Source organism: Mustela nivalis (genome assembly GCF_964662115.1).
Source record: "Mustela nivalis genome assembly, chromosome: 7".
NCBI lineage: Eukaryota > Metazoa > Chordata > Mammalia > Carnivora > Mustelidae > Mustela > Mustela nivalis.
Window position 1 is genome coordinate 67,740,298 of NC_139026.1, and position 19,864 is coordinate 67,760,161.

General features: G+C 37.3%; 1 protein-coding gene across 1 annotated transcript in view; it reads right to left on the minus strand.

Moving 5' to 3' along the window:
* Positions 1–8,371: 8,371 nt before the first annotated feature.
* Positions 8,372–19,864, minus strand: part of LOC309868527 (small ribosomal subunit protein mS35-like) — a 38,834-nt gene continuing 27,341 nt past the window's right edge. The window contains exon 6 of the mRNA XM_082738453.1: positions 8,372–8,655. Coding sequence (XP_082594579.1) covers positions 8,386–8,655 — 270 coding nt within the window. The 3' untranslated portion in view covers positions 8,372–8,385. The remainder of the gene's footprint in view (positions 8,656–19,864) is intronic.

Genomic DNA, 19,864 nt, shown 5'->3' on the forward strand with positions numbered 1-19,864 from the left:
AGAGATACTAAAAGACAGCCAATAAGCAAGAATAGATAAAAGAAAGCCCTATTACAGGATTAATAAAACAGTATTGTTCTCATGTTAAAACAAACTGTCCAGTGGCTTAAGAGGTGTTTCTGTTTCTTTCCCTAGTGTTGATACTATGTGGGGGAAAAATATGTCTGTTTCTTTTTTTAATATAAGGAAGAAATATAAAAAATCTCTATCAGTGGAATATTAGCTACAAATAAAAATCTGATTTTTAAAATGTCATCAACTTACCCTTATTTACTAGTCATGATATTAAATATTAAATTTTATCAATTTCTTTCCCAATTCATTAGGAAAAAAATTATTCATATTACATAGGGAGGATATAAAGACTTAATTACCCTAAAATTATATTTCAAGAAGCAGTCTTTAAAAATTATTTGTACAATCTTTTAAAAGATTATTTTTCTTTAAAATATATGCAAGTTTTTAATTTACCTTATTTTATTTTTTATATACAAGCTTTTAAAGGTTTCCAAAAAACCAGGGGTGCTAGAAAAACATTTTTCTTGTTTGGGGTTTCTTAGAATTTGCTCATTTCCTAAAATTGGTAGTTTTATAAAAATGACCATAATTTGAGAAAACATATTTACATTTGTAAGAAACCAAACCCATACTCCTCTTCTTCAGCCACTATCTGTGACCATCAGATAAACTGAAGACATTTATTAGACTGCAGATGCAACCAGGCCAGTGTCAGCCAGGAAGCAAAAATCGCCGAGCCTAGAAACCATGTCCTTCCTGGAAGCCACAAGGACCAAAAGAGAACTTCTGAATAGAATTTAAAACTTTCTTAAGAAACAATAAAAGATTCTCAAGGCCAACAACCAGTCAACAACCAAGGCCAAGATTGTTAAACTCAATTGCAAAGTAATGATAATACTGAAATCCTCCCAACATGGTAACTAGCCAGACCTCTTTTAAAAAGTCTGTAACTGTCCAGTATTATGAAATACTTACCACTGTTGGGGAAGACATATGCAAAGAAAGAACTAAAGCATGTCACAATTAAGGGAACAGATTTATCCTACTTCTTAGTTGCCTATGTGTTTAAGCAACTTCTGAGTTATATAATTTTAAGTTTGATGTCAGCAGTCAATGTGTTATCAATGTAGCAAATATCCCTTAGACTTGGTTAAAGGATAAATATGATGTTCATTGTATATATTGGCTCAATTAATATCTTAAAGGATGGGTAAAGATCCGATTAATGAAAAACAGTAGTTTAATTATTGCTAAAATTATAATGATCGTAACTGCTTTCTATCTGAGGCAGTTCTGTATTAATCTCACAGCTCTAAGATTTTGCCATTAGGTGTCAGTGCTACAGCCTATCTTCAGATCAGTTGCCTGGAGATACCCAAACTGCAAAGGCTAGAGGGTACAGTGCTCTGTGAGACACCAAGTATAAATTTGGAGCGGGGAGGTCTGTCTGAAAAACCACCCTCAGGTTTGGTAATTCACTAGAATAATTCACAGAACTCCAGGAAAGCTGTTATACTCATGGCTATGGTTTATCACAGGGAAAGGATATGGATTAAAGTCAGCCAAGGAAAGAAGCACATAGAATGAAGTCACAGAGGGTTCCAAAGTTATAGTTTCTGGTGTCTGCCCCTAGAGGCAAGATATGTTACTTTTCCTGCACCAGTGTAGGGTAATATGCCCAGAGTACTGCCAGCCAGGGAATCCTGCCCAAACTTTAGCAGTTCAAAGATTTTATAGAGGCTCTATTGCATGGGTATGACCGAGTGATTACCTGGGTGGTTGATCTCAGCTGCCAGGTGGACTGATCCCAGGTGACTTAATGCCCCTTCCTCTAAATCATGTGGTTTTGCCGGCATGGCTAAGACTGTCAGGTGTGGCCAGCCCCACCCTAAAATCCATTGTGACTGGCTCTCACCCTAAACAAAGATATTCCTATGAGGTATGACATAGATTACCTCCTAGAAGCTGCAAGCAAAGGCCAGACCTCTCTTTGGGCCAGGTCAGATTTTTTATTACACAGCATTACCTCCTCTGTTTTATCTACTATTATAGTATTATTTCAAAAGATGGATGACCCTAACCTACCATCTCTTTACATGTTCCCAAAGGATTTCTCCTCAACCTCTATTTTCAAAATGTTCCCTTCTTCAATACTGTTTCTGCATCTGAAATTCCTTAAACTCCATGAATCTCTAAGAAATATAACATTTCAATACACTTAGAGTATGCTTTTAATTTTTAATTTTAATTTATTTTTTAATTTTTATTTTTTTAATAAAAATATTTTTAATTTTTATTACTTATTTATATTTTTTTAAAAAAGGTTTTATTGGGGCGCCTGGGTGGCTCAGTGGATTAAGCCGCTGCCTTCGGCTCAGGTCATGATCTCAGGGTCCTGGGATCGAGTCCCGCATCGGGCTCTCTGCTCCGCAGGGAGCCTGCTTCCCTCTCTCTCTCTGCCTGCCTCTCCATCTACTTGTGATTTCTCTCTGTCAAATAAATAAATAAAATCTTAAAAAAAAAAAAAGGTTTTATCTATTTATGTGACAGAGAGAGATCACAAGCAGGCAGAGATACAGGCGGGGGGGTCGGGGGTGGGGGGAGCAGGCTCCCCGCCAAGCGGAGAGCCCAATTCAGGACTCAATCCCAGGACCCTGAGATCATGACCTGAGCCAAAGGCAGCGGCTTAACCCACTGAGCCACCCAAGCACCCTAATTTACTATTTCTATGCAGTGGGTTACAATGTATCTCTCTTTTTGCAGTCAAGGTCATCTTATCATACTTAATAACATACAGATTCTTGAACTTGCTAATACTAAATCATACCTTCATTTCATATAAATCCTTTGGGTAACTGTTTTCAAATTCTTTTTGGCTTTCATTTATGTTCTCTAATTCTGTTAGGCAAAGTAAGTTTTGGACAAGTAACAAACTCATTAATTCCAAGTAATTAAACTCAATAGAAAATAAAATTCTATTTTAATTAACTTAACAACTTATAACTTTGGAAGTGGTAGACATAATAGATAAAAATACTGAATTGACAGTTAAATTGAATGGAATGTTTCATAGGACAAGTCTTACTTTGTCATTTACTCCAATTAATTTCAAGGTCTTACAACTCATCTCTTTTCTGAGCTGCAGAAACTCTAACTGGGGAATCTAAAGAGATGAATACCAGTTAACCTCCATTTCCACTTTTCTGCAAGCATTGGCTTGGAGAAGTGAGCCCCAGAAAACAGAAAGAAGGATGCTAAGCAGAGTTGAATTAACATAAAGTGAGCCCAAAAGAGAGGAATGGAGCAAACTTTTCAGATTAGAAAAATACTTCCAAGAACCTGTTTCTAATCACAATTGGCATCTGTAGAAAAGGCATTGGGTGGACAGTAGTTATGTAAAAAAAAAAGCACTGAACTATATACAGGGAAGTACGTTCTGGACTTAGCCTCCTAAATAACCAAAGTCATTACAACTGGTCCTGACTTATTTTGACTCACGATTTTTTGAATTTATAATGGTGTGAAAGCAGTAACGTACTGAGGAAACCATACTTCAGATTTTGAATTTTGATCTTTTCCCAGACTAGTGATATATGATGACACATTTTCATGATACTGGGCAGCAGCAGCCGAAGCTCCTATCCAGCCATGTGATCCTAAGGGTAAACAACCTGTATAATGACAACCACTTTGTACCCATAAAACCATTCTTTAACTTTCAGTACAGTATTCAATAAACTTCATGAGATATTTAACACTTAATTATAAAATAGGCTCTGTGATAGATGATTCTGGCCAACTGTAAGCTAATGTTAAGTGTTCTGAGCACGTTTAAGGTAGGTTGAACTAAGCTATGATGTTTGGTAGGTTAGATGTATTAAATATATTTTAAACTTACGATATTTTCATCTTAAGATGGATTTATTGGGACATAACCCCATCCTAAGTTGAGGAAGATCTGGATTTAAAAGCAACCAATAGGTGCTAATTTGTATAAAAAGAAATAGGAGATAAAATAACAACATATGTATATACATGAATATTAAAGTGATGGCAGAAATAAAATTTAAATACTTTCAAACCAGAAGGAATCACACAGGTCGTCTAATCAGTTCTACTGCCACACCATACAAATAACAAAACTGCTGAATAATCATTGCCATGATGCATTAGTATGAGAAAATATTTTAAATGTGATGTGGCTTCTAGAGTTAACATGGTGGAGTAGTAAGGACCCTCTGTTAGTCTTATCCCTGGAATTCAGCTAGATAGTTATCAAATCATTCTGAACACTTGCATTTTCAACCAGAGATCTGATCAAAGAAATGCTGCAATGCTACAAAGAGAAAAGTGGCCACTTCTTAGAAATATTGTCGTCTTTACTCTCTCTTTCTTCTTTTCTTTTCTGGACATAATAACAAGATGGAGAAACTTAATAACAAAAGAAAGAAGAACAGGAGTTAATATGGATATAAGTAAGATGTCTGAACTAGAACTTAAAACAATGATTATAAAGACACAAGTTGGGCTTGAAAAAAGCATTCAAGATACTAAAGAATCCCTTACTGTAGAAATAAAAGAACTAAAATACAGTCATGCCAAAATTAAAAATGCTATTACTGAGATGCGGTAAAAAATGGAGGCTCTGAAAGTGACAATAAATAAGGCACAGGAGAGTCAGTAATATAGAAGACAAAATAATGGAATATAAGTAAGCCGAAGAGAGACAACTACTTAATCACGAAGGAAAGCTTCCAGAAATCGGTGATTCGATAAAGCAAAATAATATCCAGATAATAGGGGTCCCAGAAGATGAAGGGGAAGGAGGGAGGGCAGAATGTTTATTTGAACAAATTACAGCTGGGAACTTCCCTAATCTAGGGAAGGAAATAGGCATTCAATCCAGGAGGGACAGAGACACCCCCTCAAAATCAATAAAAAGATTGAGGTAATGATAAATGGTTCTCTAACCCCTTACTCTCAGTTTGGAGTTGTGTTTGGACATACAATAAAGAAGCTTGCAAATTTCAGATTAAGAGAAAAACCTGAAAGCAGCTTAGGACAAGAGGTCCATAACCTACAATGGTAGAAACATAAAGCTGACAGCGGACTTGCCCAGAGACCTGGAAGGCCAGTAAGGACTGGCATGATATATTCAGGGTACCAAATGAGAAAAATATGCAACCAAGAATACTTTTATCCAGCAAGGTTGTCATTCAGAATAGAAGGAGAGATAAAGAGTTTCCAGGTTAGACAAAAACTAAAGGAATTTTTGACCACTACACTAGCCCTGTAAGAAATATTAAAGGGGATCCTTTGAGGGAAGAGAACCCAAAAGTAACAAACAGCAGAAAGGAACAGTGACAATCTACAGAAACAGTGACTTTACTGAAAATACAATGGTATAACTTCGTACGTAATTACTTTGAATGTAAATGGACTAAATGTTCCAATCAAAAGACACATGATATCAGAGTGGATAAAAAACAAGACCCATTGATATGCTGTCTATAAGAGACTCATTTTAGACCCAAAGATACCTCCAAATTGAGCATGAGGGGGTGGAGAACCATTTATCATGTTAATGAATATCAAAAGAAAGCTGGAGTAGCCATCCTTACATCAAACTAGACTTTTTAAACCAAAGACTATAATAGGAGATGAAAAGGACACAGTATCATAATAAAAGGGTCTACCCAACAAGAAGATCTAACAACTGTAAATATTTATGCCCCTAACTTGGGAGCAGCCAATTGTACAAACCAATTAATAAAATTAAAGAAACACACTGATAATAATACAATCATAGTTGGAGACTTCAACACCCCACTCACTGCAATGGACAGATCATCTAAGCAGATGAAAAAGGAAACAAGGGCTTTGAATGACACACCAGACCAGATGGACTTAAGAGATCTATTTAGAGCATTTCATCTTAAAGCAACAGAATACACATTCTTCTTGAGTGTACATGGAACATTCCCCTGAACAGATCACATACTGCATCAAAAATCAGGCCTCAACTGGTACAGAAAGACTGAGATCATACCATGCAAATTTTTAGAACACCATGCTTTAAAACCTGAACTCAATCACAAGAGAAAAATTGGAAGGAACACAAATACATGTTGGTTAAAGAGCACCTTATTAAAGAATCAATCAGGAAATTAGAGAAGAACTCAAAATATACACGGAAATAAATGTGAAAACAGGATAATTCTGAACCTTTGGGATACAGCAAAGATGGTCCTAAGAGGGAAGTATATAGTAACATAAGCCTTTCTCAAGAAATAAGAGAAGTAGGGTGCCTGGGTGGCTCAGTGGGTTAAACCCTCTGCCTTCGGCTTGGGTCATGATCACAGGGTTCTGGGATCGAGCCCCACATCAGGTTCTCTGCTCAGTGGGGAGTCTGCTTCCCCCTCTCTCTGCCTGCCTCTCTGCCTACTTGTGATCTCTCTCTCTCTCTCTCTGTCAAATAAATAAATAAAATCTTTAAAAAAAAAAAAAAGAAAGAAAGAAAGAAAGAAAGAAAGAAAGAAAGAAAGAAAGAAACAAGAGAAGTCCCAAATACACAACCTAACCTTAGACCTAAAGGAGCTGGGAAAAGACCAGCAAATAAAGCCAAAATCTACTACAAAGCTGTAATCAGCAACACAGCATGGTACTGGCACAGAAACAGACACATAGATCAATGGAACAGAACAGAGAGCAGATATGGACCCTCAACTCTATGGTCAACTAATCTTCAACAAAGCAGGAAAGAATGTCCAATGGAAAGAAGACAGTGTCTTCAACAAATGGTGCTGAAAAAATTAGACAGCCACATGCAGAAGAATGAAACCGGACCATTTCCTTACACCATCACAAAAATAGACTCAAAATGGATGAAAGACCTAACCGTGAGATAGGAATCTGTCAAAATCCTAGAAGAAAATATAGGCAGCAACCTTACCTCAGCTGCAACAACTTCTTGCTAGATATGTCTCCAAAGACAAGGGAAACAAAAGCAAAAATGTACTATTGAGACTTCATCAAGATAAAAAGCTTTTGCACAGCAAAGAGCTGACAAAATTAAAAGGCAACCTATGGAATGGGAGAATATATTTGCAAATGGCTTATCAGATAAAGGGCCAGTATCCGGGGCGCCTGGGTGGCTCGGTGGGTTAAAGCCTCTGCCTTCGGCTCAGGTCATGATCTCAGGGTCCTGGGATCGAGCCCCGCATCGGGCTCTCTGCTCAGCGGGGAGCCTGCTTTCCCCTTTCTCTCTGCCTACTTGTGATCTCTGTCTGTCAAGTAAATAAAATTAAAAAAAAAAAAAAAAAAGGGCCAGTATCCAAAATCTATAAAGAAACTTATTAAAGTCAACACCCAAAAATCAAAAAATCCAGTCAAGAAATGGGCAGAAGACGCCAACAGACTTTACCCCAAAGAAAAGATACAAATGGCTTGCAGACACAGCATGAGGGAAATACAAATCAAAACCATAATGAGATACCATCTCACACCAGTCAAAATGGCTAAAATTAACAAGTCAGGAACAACAGATGTTGGTGAAGATGTGGAGAAAGGGGAACCCTCTTACACTGTTAGTAGGAATGCAAACTGGTGAGCCGCTCTGGAAAACAGTTTGGAGGTTCCTCAGAAAGTTGAAAACAGAGCTACCCTATGAACCAGCAACTGCATTACTGGGTATTTACCCCAAAGATACGAATGCAGTGATCCAAAGGGGCATCTCACCCCAATGTTTAGAGTAGCAACGTCCACCACAGCCAAAATATGAAAAGCGTCCAGATGTCCACTGACAGATGAATGGATAAAGATGAGGTATATATACACAGTAGTATTTTTATTCAGAAAGAATTAAATCTTATCGTTTTCAACAATGTGGATAGAATTAGAGTATTATGCTAAGCAAAATAAGTAAGTCAGAGAAAGACAAATACCATATGATTTCATTCATATGTGGAATTTAAGAAATAAAAGAGATGAACACAGGAGAAGATAAGGAAAAATAAAATAAGATGAAAATTAGACAGGAAGGCAAACTGTAAGAGACATTGAACTCTAGGAAACACACTGAGGGTTGCTGAAGGGGAGGTGGGTGGGGTGATGAGGTAACTGGGGGATGGGTATTAAAAAGGAAAACCGATGGAATGAGCACTGGGTATGTTATATGCAACTGATGAATCACTAAACTAATAATAATCACTAAGCCTCTGAAACTAATAAAAAAAATCTGAAATGTGTAAAAACGTTTTTTTTTTTAGCATTTTCAAATTTATATAAAGTGAGATAATTATAAAATTATATCATGGAGATTTTAAATCATAAAATAAAAATTAAATCAAGGAGATTTTTCTAAATAAATCACATTAGATTTAATAGTTTCTTCACTGATTCTTTGTACCGAGAAAGGGTATTTTCCTTGTCCCCTTCATTCTTAAGACTAACAACAGACTTTTTGTACTCTTCAACTTCTTTCGTAGCAAGGAGCTCTTCTTTATTTACATCCAGATTTTTCTCAGCAGCTTTGATTTGGAGAAGTGTTTCCAGAATATTTTTTTCAGAGGAGCTATTGTTCCATACATACTCTTCCATGTCTGCTTCAGTCTTATCTTTCTCCCATTCTTCAGTTTTCTGAAAGGAAAAAAATGAGTTCTGAAATCTGAGAAATACGATCCAAAAACAAAGTTTTGTTTTTGTTTTAGGGAAAGAGAATCTGCAAAATGTGGAGTCCCTATGGATACTTTGTATGTGAACTTTGATTTCCCTCCCTTACAGCACTGCTATCCACCTGCACCAACTGTTTCAGGACCCCACACTCTGTAAAGTGACTACTACATTACCACTCACTAACTCTACAGAATTTATCTGGCTTGCAAATTCCACTCACAAAGCAACACTATTTCCCAAAAGAGACAGAAAACTCATTTTTTGCAGCTTTCTAATCCCTAAACTCTTAACACATCAACACTTGCACATTTCTGAGGTTAATAATAAAGAGTTGAGAAAAGACTGTATTTATCTTTGTAACATGCCTGTGGGGATGACAAGGAATACCAATCATTACAATAATATAAAAATATAAAATACATGTGTAATACATGATTTTTAGTCCTAATGACTTCATATATTCTGGAATTTTATTTTGTTATTATCTTTATTTTCTATTCCTCTAAGGGAAACAATTTTTGTTACTACTTGTTTTCTCTTTTCTTTCTTTCTTTCTTTTTTTTTTTTAAAGATTTTATTTATTTATTTGATAGAGAGAGACACAGTGAGAGAGGGGAAGCAGGGGGGAGCGGGTGAGGGAAAAGCAGGCTTCCCTTGGAGCAGGGAGCCCAATACAGGGCTCAATCCCAGGACTCTGGGATCATGACCTGAGCTGAAGGCAGATGCTTAACAACTGAACCACCCAGGCTCCCCACTAACATGTTTTTTCTTACAAAAGTTACTACTATGCTATCTTAGGGAACACTGTTAGGTTTTATAGTAATATAATTCAGATTCGTGATTTAGATGAAGATGTAACATTCTGTGAAAAATTAAGGAACGCAGCTGATAAATAATAAGCCCTGGTTCAATGAAGTGCTGAATGCCAGCCACATTCTTTTCAAACTAACATATTCTAACATAATATAACATATTAACAATATTATTTCCAAAATAACATATTCTGAGCTATATACTATTATAGAATCATCCAATATTCTTAAAGCTTTTGAAGGTGGTAAACCCCGCAAATTAGAACATTTCTGAAGTATTAAAAGAAAGATTTGTAAGGCTGTCAAAATTATTTTATCTCTGAAAACTCCTCTTGAAAAAGACCCCAACTTGAGCAGACAGAGCTCCAAGTCTGTTCAGAATTAAGTGAGTACCAAGGAGTCGGTTTCCACTTCTGCCTCCCTCCTGTCCCCAACCTCACTATTCGAGTCCATGAAAAAAGAAAAAGCACAAGAGGGGTGCCTGGGTGGCTCAGTGGGTTAAAGCCTCTGCCTTCCGCTCAGGTCATGATCCCAGGGTCCTGGGGCATTAGGCTCTCTGCTCAGCAGGGAGCCTGCTTCCTCCTCTCTCTCTCTCTGTTTGCCTCTCTGCCTACTTGTGATCTCTATCAAATAAATAAAAATTTTAAAAAATCTTAAGAAACAAAAAAGGAAAAGAGAAAAAGCACAGGAAATGCATCCCTCAAAAGGTAAAGAGGAGCCCCACCAACTGCAAATAGGCCCCTGGATATGCCATGGACTCAGCTAACCCCATTTGTGTTAACTGAAGGCAAGGAGAGAGTCTCCTCCACAAAGAACCACAAGAAAAAGAAATCCTGTTTATATCCTTCAAACTAAATAACCTTTCCTTCAAGATAAACCAATAGGATGTGGAGTGTCTCCCTGACCCTCAAATTCCTTAGCCAAAGGGGCTATACTCACAACTCCCTATATACTGTTTGCCCCACCTCCCTATCCTGAATTTATAGCTGAGGAAAACATCTCAACTAACATTCTAGAAACATATTATCTGGTTGAGAATTAACTCTACACTCCTTTTTTAATCTGGCTGTGATTCACCCCATAGACTTGGCAAAGGGGCGGGATGGGTGAATAATGTGAAACAACTTCTTGTATCCTGTGCATACAAGCCTGTTGCAAATAACTTCTAACAGCCAAACTCTGAATTTTACATTAAAAAGAAAACTGACAAAATCATCCTACCCTACCTACGTTTTACTGTAATATTTGGGGAAAAAATAAATGTCAGACCCTTAAAAAAAACAAATGCCCTAAATTAAATGTATCTTTGGTCCTATCTACACTTAGAACTGCTTTAAATGATTAAACAGCGTCATAGTTTCTTCATAATTCTAACTTACAAATGAATATCCTTAAGATTCCAACAAATACATTATATAAAGCACTATGTAAAATAGTCAATCTATCTCTTACTTTAAAAAAAAAATTCTAACCTACTTCATTCTTGACTGCTAGAAGACAATTAAGAGATGAACAATTTAAAAAATTATAACTTTCACCTAGTTTTATGTGGATTTTTTCACCTATTCTGAAATAGATACTTAAAGAGGGAACAAAAGTAAATTCACTGTAATCTTCATCATTTCATTTATCTTCCGCTAATGTTTGGTGTACACAATTCTGGGCTGCTTTGTCAAAGTGTTACAGTGTGCCATGCTATTGATTCCCTCGGCCCTCAGGAGACCCTGGAACAGCGGTGCACAAGCACCCTCTTCCTTCACTGATCTCAGGAAAGACTTTTCTCTGTGTGCAGCGACACAAAAAAGGTTAGGAAATACTGCACTAAGGGATAACAAACACTTACAGGAGAAAATCATACTGTGTTAAATAGCCAGTGGTAAGTCAAAGTGACTACAATGTGTAGAAGGCATAGTTTCCTACTAATCCTACACAGACACAAAGCAGTGTTGGGCTTCAGCTGCAAGCTAAACAAAACTCATGTTTTCAACAATTCTAATAACTTTAGGATCCAAACTCTGCACAGTTGAATATAAATTCCAAGATAATGATAGTAACAATACCAATAAATTAAATACTTATATGCCACGGACCTTAAATGCTTACATACGTTAATTATTTCATATAATTCTTATTAAAACCTACTGGGTTTGATGTTAACATCTCTACAGAAAGAAAATAAAGTAATATGGAAGTTAAATAGGGGCCATAGCCACCTGGGAATGTTTCTGATTTCAGAATTTTTTACATTTTAGAAAATTAATACAGTGCATACACCATATATTTTGTTAACATTTCCAGAGAAGATCAACCACAGGACACCCTAAATCAAATACATCACCATTTTTGCAGCAACGTGTATGCAGTCACACTAAATGGGATAAACAAAGGCTGTAAATGTTTTTCATCCATTCAAGTCTCATTTTGCCACCAAATAAGTTATGAAAAAACTAGCAATTTCCAAAGCTTTGGGGGTTACAGAGTTAGGGTGTGTGTGTGTGTGATTTGCTCAGGATCGCACAGGGAGGTGGTATGACACAATATTTAATATGGGCTTTGGTGTTTTACGAACTCAGTTTACATCCTAGCTTCATCACTTACTACTGTGACAGAATTGTGTTACAGAAGAAGTGATTCCAAGAGCTGTTCTTTGAATTAAAAGAGGTAAGGAATAAAAATAAAATAAAATAGGTAAGGAATATCCATGCACTTAGAGCAACTGGCTCAGAGTAAACACTAAATAAATGCTTGCTACGAATAAAACATAGCTTATGAAGATGAATGAAAGAGAGTGGGATTCAAATCCTTGTTAGCCTACCTACAAAATGTGTTTCTATGTCAAGGGCATCACTGCCCCCATCAAACAATAAATAGAAACTTTCAGTGTAAATATAAACACAAACCAAATTGTTCGAATGTTCTGTAATTATTCCCACTCACAAAATTGTATCATTATTTTTATAATGTTTAGATAAAATAGTTAAAGAAACAAGAGGTCTTTATTTCTTATCCCTGATATAAAGGTAATGTTTTTCGTGATTCTTGTAACTTCATGTCTTCTTGATAAATGCTATCACTGATTAAATTTTCCCAATTAATTGCCTATTCTTACTAAGTTATCTCCAGTTTTCCTGCAGTCTCCTTTGGATATAGGCATTTTATGTCTAATCAGATGTAGATTAGAAAACACAGACACACACACACGCACACAAAATAGCATTCTTGTCAAGAAAAAGAAATTTACTTTTTTGAAGTCCTGAGTTAAATGGAAGAAAATATCTTTACAGCATCTTTAGAATGTCTCTGTTTTACAAGCAGGAAAAGTAAAAGCTAATTATTATCAATATATTTACTTTTTGCGGGAAATCTTTACTACTCATTAATGTATAAGCTTTCACAGATGAGTAACAACCAAATAGAGCTTGTCAGTGAAGAGAGAACAGAACTAACTAAAAGAGATGCTGTTCTATAAATGATATATTAGGAAGCTATTCTAAAACATCTTAATCTTTGTCAATGATATAAAGGCAGTAATACTGTCCATACTACTTGTCACGTTAGAATATTTTTCATTTCTAAGAGGTATAAATATAAAATCCTTGGGGCACCTGGGTGACTCAGTCAGTTACTTGATTTCAACTCAGGTGATGATCTTAGGGTCCTGGGATGGAGCCCCCAGTAGGGCTTCCTCCTCAGCAGGGAGTCTACTTGGGAATCCCTCTCTTTCTGCCCCTCCCCCACTCTCACTCTTTCTCTAAAATAAATTTTAAAATCTTAAAAAAAAAAGATATCAGAGTTACAGAATCAGTGATGACTAGACGAATGTGAATTCCAGGCTGCAAGGATGTGAGAAGGATCCTTCTGAAAATCCTTAAACATTTTCTTTCCTGAGGGCATTTTCCAATTCTGTACAAGACTGGCACTTGGCAAATGCAGGATTCTTCTTGGGTATAGAGGAATACGTGAAATTTGAGCTGTTACACAGGGCTCTATAAAACAGACTGGAAGTGAAGAATCCCAAACATGACTGGTTTTAGTTCTGGGGTTACTTATGGAGAAGCTGGGAAATCATAATCACACCTCTAAAAAGCAAAGTAAAATCCCCCATAATCTCAGAATGTTTAGGAGACAAAGTCGCACTAGAAGGAAGAAGTGTGTTTTAAATGCACAACCAATCACCCTTTTTTTTTTTAAGATTTTATTTATTTATTTGACAGAGATCAAAAGTAGGCAGAGAGGCAGGCAGAGAGAGAGAAGGGGAAACAGACTCCCTGCCAAGCAGACAGCCCGATGTGGGACTTGATCACAGGACCCTGAGATCATGACCTGAGCTGAAGGCAGAGGCTTAACCCTCTGAGCCACCCAGGCACCCCCTACCCCAATCACCCTTTTAAAACATCTACCAGATTCTGTTTCAAGGTTAGAGGTTACCAAGCTAAGCTCAAAACTTCTGAAAAGTACAAATGACTCTACAGCAGATATAGAAGTTGATTAACCAAGTTCCCAATCAAAAGCCTTGAAGGCTATGCCTAAGGAAGAGCTGGATGGGATTAATAACAGTCTAGATAGAGCAGAAGTCAGAATTAATGAATGCCAAAACAGACCAACACAAAACTACATTGCTATACATATCAGATCTGTACTATGGGATTATAACTATGAGATTCTGAAATCTTTTTAGATTTTATGATATAACTCCAAGATTCCCAATGATTCTACTTAACAAGTTCCAACAAATCTTAACATATTTCTTATAGACTGAATGCTTGGGTCTCCGCCCCCCATGTCCACCCTCAATTCTTGTAGGAATGGAATTCCCAAATGGTGGCATTGGAGGTGGGGACTTTGGGAGATGCATAGGTCATGAGGTGGAGCCCTCATGAATGAGATTAACACCCTTGTGAAAGAGCTTCCAGAGAAAACCCTTGCCCCTTCTGCCAAGTGAGGAGACAGCAAAACGATAGCTGTTTATGAAACAGGAAGTGAGCCCTCACTAGACACCCAACCTGCCAATGCTTTGATCTTAGATATCTCAAACTTCAAAAAAACAAGAAACAAATTTCTTTTGTTTATAAACAGACCAGTCTGTGGTACTGTGTTATAGCAACCTAAATGGAATAAGACAATGTCTTATACAAATAAAAATCAAAACTTATTTTTTAAGTTTGCAATAACAAATTTTGGGAAATTTAGTCTGGATCAATTTTCTTAAATAAGTTTATTTATTTATTTATTATTTTTTAAAAGATTTATTTATTTATTTGACAGATCACAAGCAGGCAGAGAGGCAGACAGAGAGAGAGGAGGAAGCAGGCTCCCCGCTGAGCAGAGAGCCCGATGCGGGGCTCGATCCCAGGACTCTGGGATCATGACCTGAGCCAAAGGCAGAGGCTTTAACCCACTGAGCCACCCAGGCACCCCAAATAAGTTTATTTAAAAGCCTATAATTTTCACCATCTAAAACATAATTTTTCTATAACTTCAAACTTAAAGAACTAATAGTGTTAAATTTCACAAAAATAATCTGATACCATAGACTTCCTGATGGAAGAGCACAATACTAATTACACAGTAGTTTTTAAAAAGTCAAAATAGAATCTGATGAAGCTCTAGATACAACTATCAATTTAAAAAATTATAGTATGGTGATACAATCAGCAGAATTCAAATGATGGGAAAGCCCACAGCAAACAAGAGCCCAAGATTTCTTCAACAAATAAATTGCAATGAAAGAGCTCAACAGACAAAACTCCCTTTCGGTCTGTGACTGCTCCTGCATACTCTTTCACAAAACATTTCCTGAGAACCCACCATGTGCTAGGCAGTACGGGGAGAAGCAGGATGTCTCTAGGTACCCTGGCTAAAAATGAATGTTTTCATATCCAAGTATTTTAGAAAAAGGGTACCTATGCTTGTTCGTATTAGGCATCTGCTGATGAAATAAAAAACAGAAAAAAAAATCCTCATTATTCAAATACAATAATAATGTAGTGGAACAAAATCCAATTTTTTAAAAAAGATTTTATTTATTTATTTGACAGACAGAGATCACAGGTAGGCAGAGGCAGGCAGAGAGAGAAGCAGGTCTCCGCCGAGCAAGGAGCCTGTTGCAGGGCTTGATCCCAGGATCCTGAGATCATGACCTAAGCCGAAGGCAGAGGTTTTAACCCACTGAGCCACCCAGGCGCCCCCAAAATCCAATTTATAAGCTAATTCTTTTCTTTTCTTTTTTTCCTAATTCTTTCTTTCTTTTTTTAGAGAGAAAGGGCACATGCTAGCAGGGGGAGAAGCAGAGGAAGAGGGACAAGCCAACTTAGTGCTGTGCACGGAGCCCAACTGGGGGCTTGATCCTATGACCTTGAAATCATGACCTGAGCCAAAAATCAAGAGTCCAACACTCCATTGACTGAACCACCCAGGCACCTCTAAGTTAATCATTTTCTATGAGGCTAAATACATTTTGTTTTTGTGATTTAAAGGAGTCTATTACAGAGAATTTCAAACACATACAAAAGAGATAGCACTATATAAACTCTCACGTACTCCTCAACCAGTCTCTCTCCACCGCACCCCCAAAGATTTTGTTTATTTATTTGAAAGACAGCAAGAGAAAGAGCAAAAGAGATAGAGAGCATGAGTGGGGTAAGGGGCAGGGAGAGAAGCAGACTCCTGGCTGAGCAGGGAACCCAATGCAGGGCTTGATCCCAGGACTCCGGGATCATGACCTGAGCTGAAGGGAGATGCTTAACCAACTGAGCCACCCAGGCGCCCCAAGAGTTTCTTCTTTTGAAGTGTAGCTGCAATATATTAATTTTAAAGTATAAATAATATCGTCTTCAAATTACTGGGTGGCAATTAAAAATATCACTAAGCTTAAATTGATCACCATTTAGGCAGAGTTTGATTAACCTATAGACTCCTATTTTAATACTTCAACCACTAAACATTTATAATTTTAGCATTTAATTTGTATGAGTGTGTATATAATACATATACACATATCTGGGCTCTCTTTTTTCTTCCCTGCCTACAACGAGAGAACCTGCTCTGACTACAACCCTAGAGGAAGCAACCTTTCATTCCACACGATCGGTTCTCCTTTCTACAAAGCCTCAATTATTCATTTGCTCAATAAATCTTTATTGCACAACTACCCTGCCAGGCACACACTGTGCTGTCCTGCAATTGCCAGTCTAGTAGGAAACCTGGAGTTGAGTAGGAGCCAATCACATGGAAGACTGCAACCCCAGCAGAGAAAAGAGCATCCAGAAAGACCTGGAGATAGCAAAGACCTCAGTATAATCACGGAACTGAATGGAGGCCAAGGTGAGGAAAGCAGCATGGGATGAATATAGCTATTAGAATACTTACTTTAGAATACTTACTACGTATGTCAGCACCATACATACAATAATTCACTTAACTTCCACAACAACCCTATGAGGTAGTACTATTACTATCTGCTTTATAGACCAAAAACTGAAGCCCAGACCCATTAAATAATTTGCCAAATCATACTGCTTTTTAGTGGCAGAACAACATATTCCAAGGAACACAGATACACTGTAAAAAAGAATATAAAGAACAAAAGAATAATTTAATTGCATCTATCACCTTTTTGTCCTCTTGTAAGCATAAATTCAATACAAAGAAAAACACTGCATTCCATGCATTGGTCAGTGTATTCTGATGTAACAGAAGGCAAAGAAATAGCTGTTCCACTGAACACACAAAGTTGTCACCTTTTACCATCTTAATTACAGCTCCCTTTGCCTAGAACATGAATCACAGTAATATTCCACTTCTCATGATTATAAGTAAGGCATTGTGCTACATGAGGAAAAAACAGTTTAAGCATTAGAAGAAAATTCAAGTTATTTGAAAATCATAAAAAATAAGAAGAGGTAAATATCCATAGTGGATTTTTTAAAAAAAGAAAGACTACTGCCAATTCTTTCAGTTACCATGGCCAAATGTTTAACTGAGTATGTCAAGGAACTCGATTTAATTCAGATTGGTTTTTTAAAAATTTACTGAATGCTATTTTGTCAGACATTGTACTCGGGGTTGGGAATGCAACAATAAATGAAAGATACGTCCTTCTCCTCAGTAATCTCACAGTCTAACAGGGTCAGTCAGACAATTACCATAGAAGCAATAAGAAGAATGCTAACAGGAGGAGGAGGAAAGGATACACTGATAACTTCTAGGACGGGCTACATCTGAAGTGTATTAAAAGATTCATATGAATCGGCAAGGCTGATCAATTTGAAAAAAAAATCATAAGCAGAAAGAACAGCATATGTAAAGTTATAAAAGAACACATTATGTTCATTACGGCTGAGATACAGAATACATAGCTTATATTTCCTGAGAACTGGTAATGAGGTGGCAAACTGTTATGAACAGACAGGCTATGTAGGTTAGATTTTATCCTGGGTAATAGGGAACCACTCACTGAAGGACTTTATAAAGCAATATGACACAACAGATTTGCTTTTTAGAAACAATTACTTTAACAGAAATCCAGAAGATAGACGGGATGGGAAAATCAATAAGGCTATTATAGTTAAAAGATGATGAAGACTCAGAGTGGTAGCAGTAGGCAACAGGAAGAGAAAATATTTTTAAAGGATGTAATATGATGTTTTCCCTGACAGCAAAGAGAAGTGTCACCTTAATTGTGCCATCATCCAAGAATACAGAACAGCTGCCTATTGCCTAACACATCAAGTCAAAAAAGTCTGTATCATGGACAAATTTTTTTGCCCTTCTTCTTTTTTTTTTTTTTTAATGATCTTATTTATTTATTTGAGAGAGAGAGAGCAAGTAAGAGAGAGCATGAGAGGGTAGATGGTCAGAGGAAGAAGCGGACTCCCTGTGGAGCTGGGAGCCCAATGCGGGACTCAATCCTGGGACTCCAGGATCATGACCTGAGCTGAAGGCGGTCACTCAACTAACTGATACTAGACACATATACAAAAACCATCTTAAAAGAGATATACCAGCCTTCTGTGTAGTTTCTTTATTAAGAAGACTCAAAGATTGGGGAAATTATTCACAATCAGAACTTATATCAGACTCCTCTGTGGAGACTTTAAAATGAAACCTTCCTGAGTTTCACCACTAGAGATGTTAATTATGAAGAGTTCATGGATCCGTAATTTAAAAAAAGCTTCCCAGGTGAGTCTAATGCAACCACTACCTGAAAACAGGTTAGGGGGATAAATTTTCTTTCTTTTTTCTTTTTTTAAAAAGATTTTATTTATTTGAGAGAAAGAGCACAAGCAGGGGGAGAGGCCAAGGGGGAGGGAAAAGTAGGCTCCCCCCTGAGCAGGGCGCCTAATAGAGGGCTTTCCATCCCAGGACACTGGGATCATGACCTGAGCTGAAGCCAGAAGCTTAACCAACTGAGCCACCCAGGTGCCCTGGAAATAAATTTTCAACTGTCAATTGTTCAGTTTGAGAACATAGTAAGCTAGCAGCTAAAGTGCAGATTTGATTTCATCTCCTATTTAATAATCTGTTTTAATAGAAGTCAAAGTTGAATAACACTAAATATGATACCATGCGAAGAATATGAACTTTGAAGCTGCAGTTCAAGTCTCGAGTCCCTCAGCCAACAAACTCTGTAAACTTGAGAAAAACTATGTATCTCTCTAAATCTTGATTTCTCAATTTATATCATGAAGAGGTTGTAACAGATAAATCTGATTCCTGATCTTCAAAGTCAGTACTAATTTAAAATGGATGGACACACTAAACACTATTGTGTTCAGAAAAAAGACACCATTTTAAAGCACTTTTTAAAAATGGAGCTCCTCAGAGCACCTGGGCAGCTCAATCAGATAAGCGTCTGCCTTCGGCTCAAGTCATGATCCCAGGATCCTCGTATGGAGACCGGCATGCGGCTCCCTGCTCAGCGGGAAACTGCTTCTCCCTCTCTCCCCTGCTCATCATGCTCATCTCTCACTATTTCTCTCTGTCAAATAAATAAATAAAATCTTAAAAAAAAAAAAATGGAGCTCCTCTCTCACTCCTCATCCCCTTTTTGGTTTCCTTTTTATTTTTATCTAGGGTGATCATTTGGAAAGCAAAGGTAAAAAAGAAAGAGACACAGGTGACTCCTGGAGCAAGACTAAAAATTTCTTTTAAAACGAAAGCCAAGGGGAGCCTAGGTGACTCAGTCAGTTAAGTGTCGAACTCTTGATTTTGGCTCAGGTCATGATCTCAGGACTGTGCTACCAAGCCCCACATCTGGCTGGGTGCTAGATTTGGAGCCTGCTTAAGATTCTTTCTTTCTGGGGCGCCTGGGTGGCTCAGTGGATTGAAGCCGCTGCCTTCAGCTCAGGTCATGATCTCAG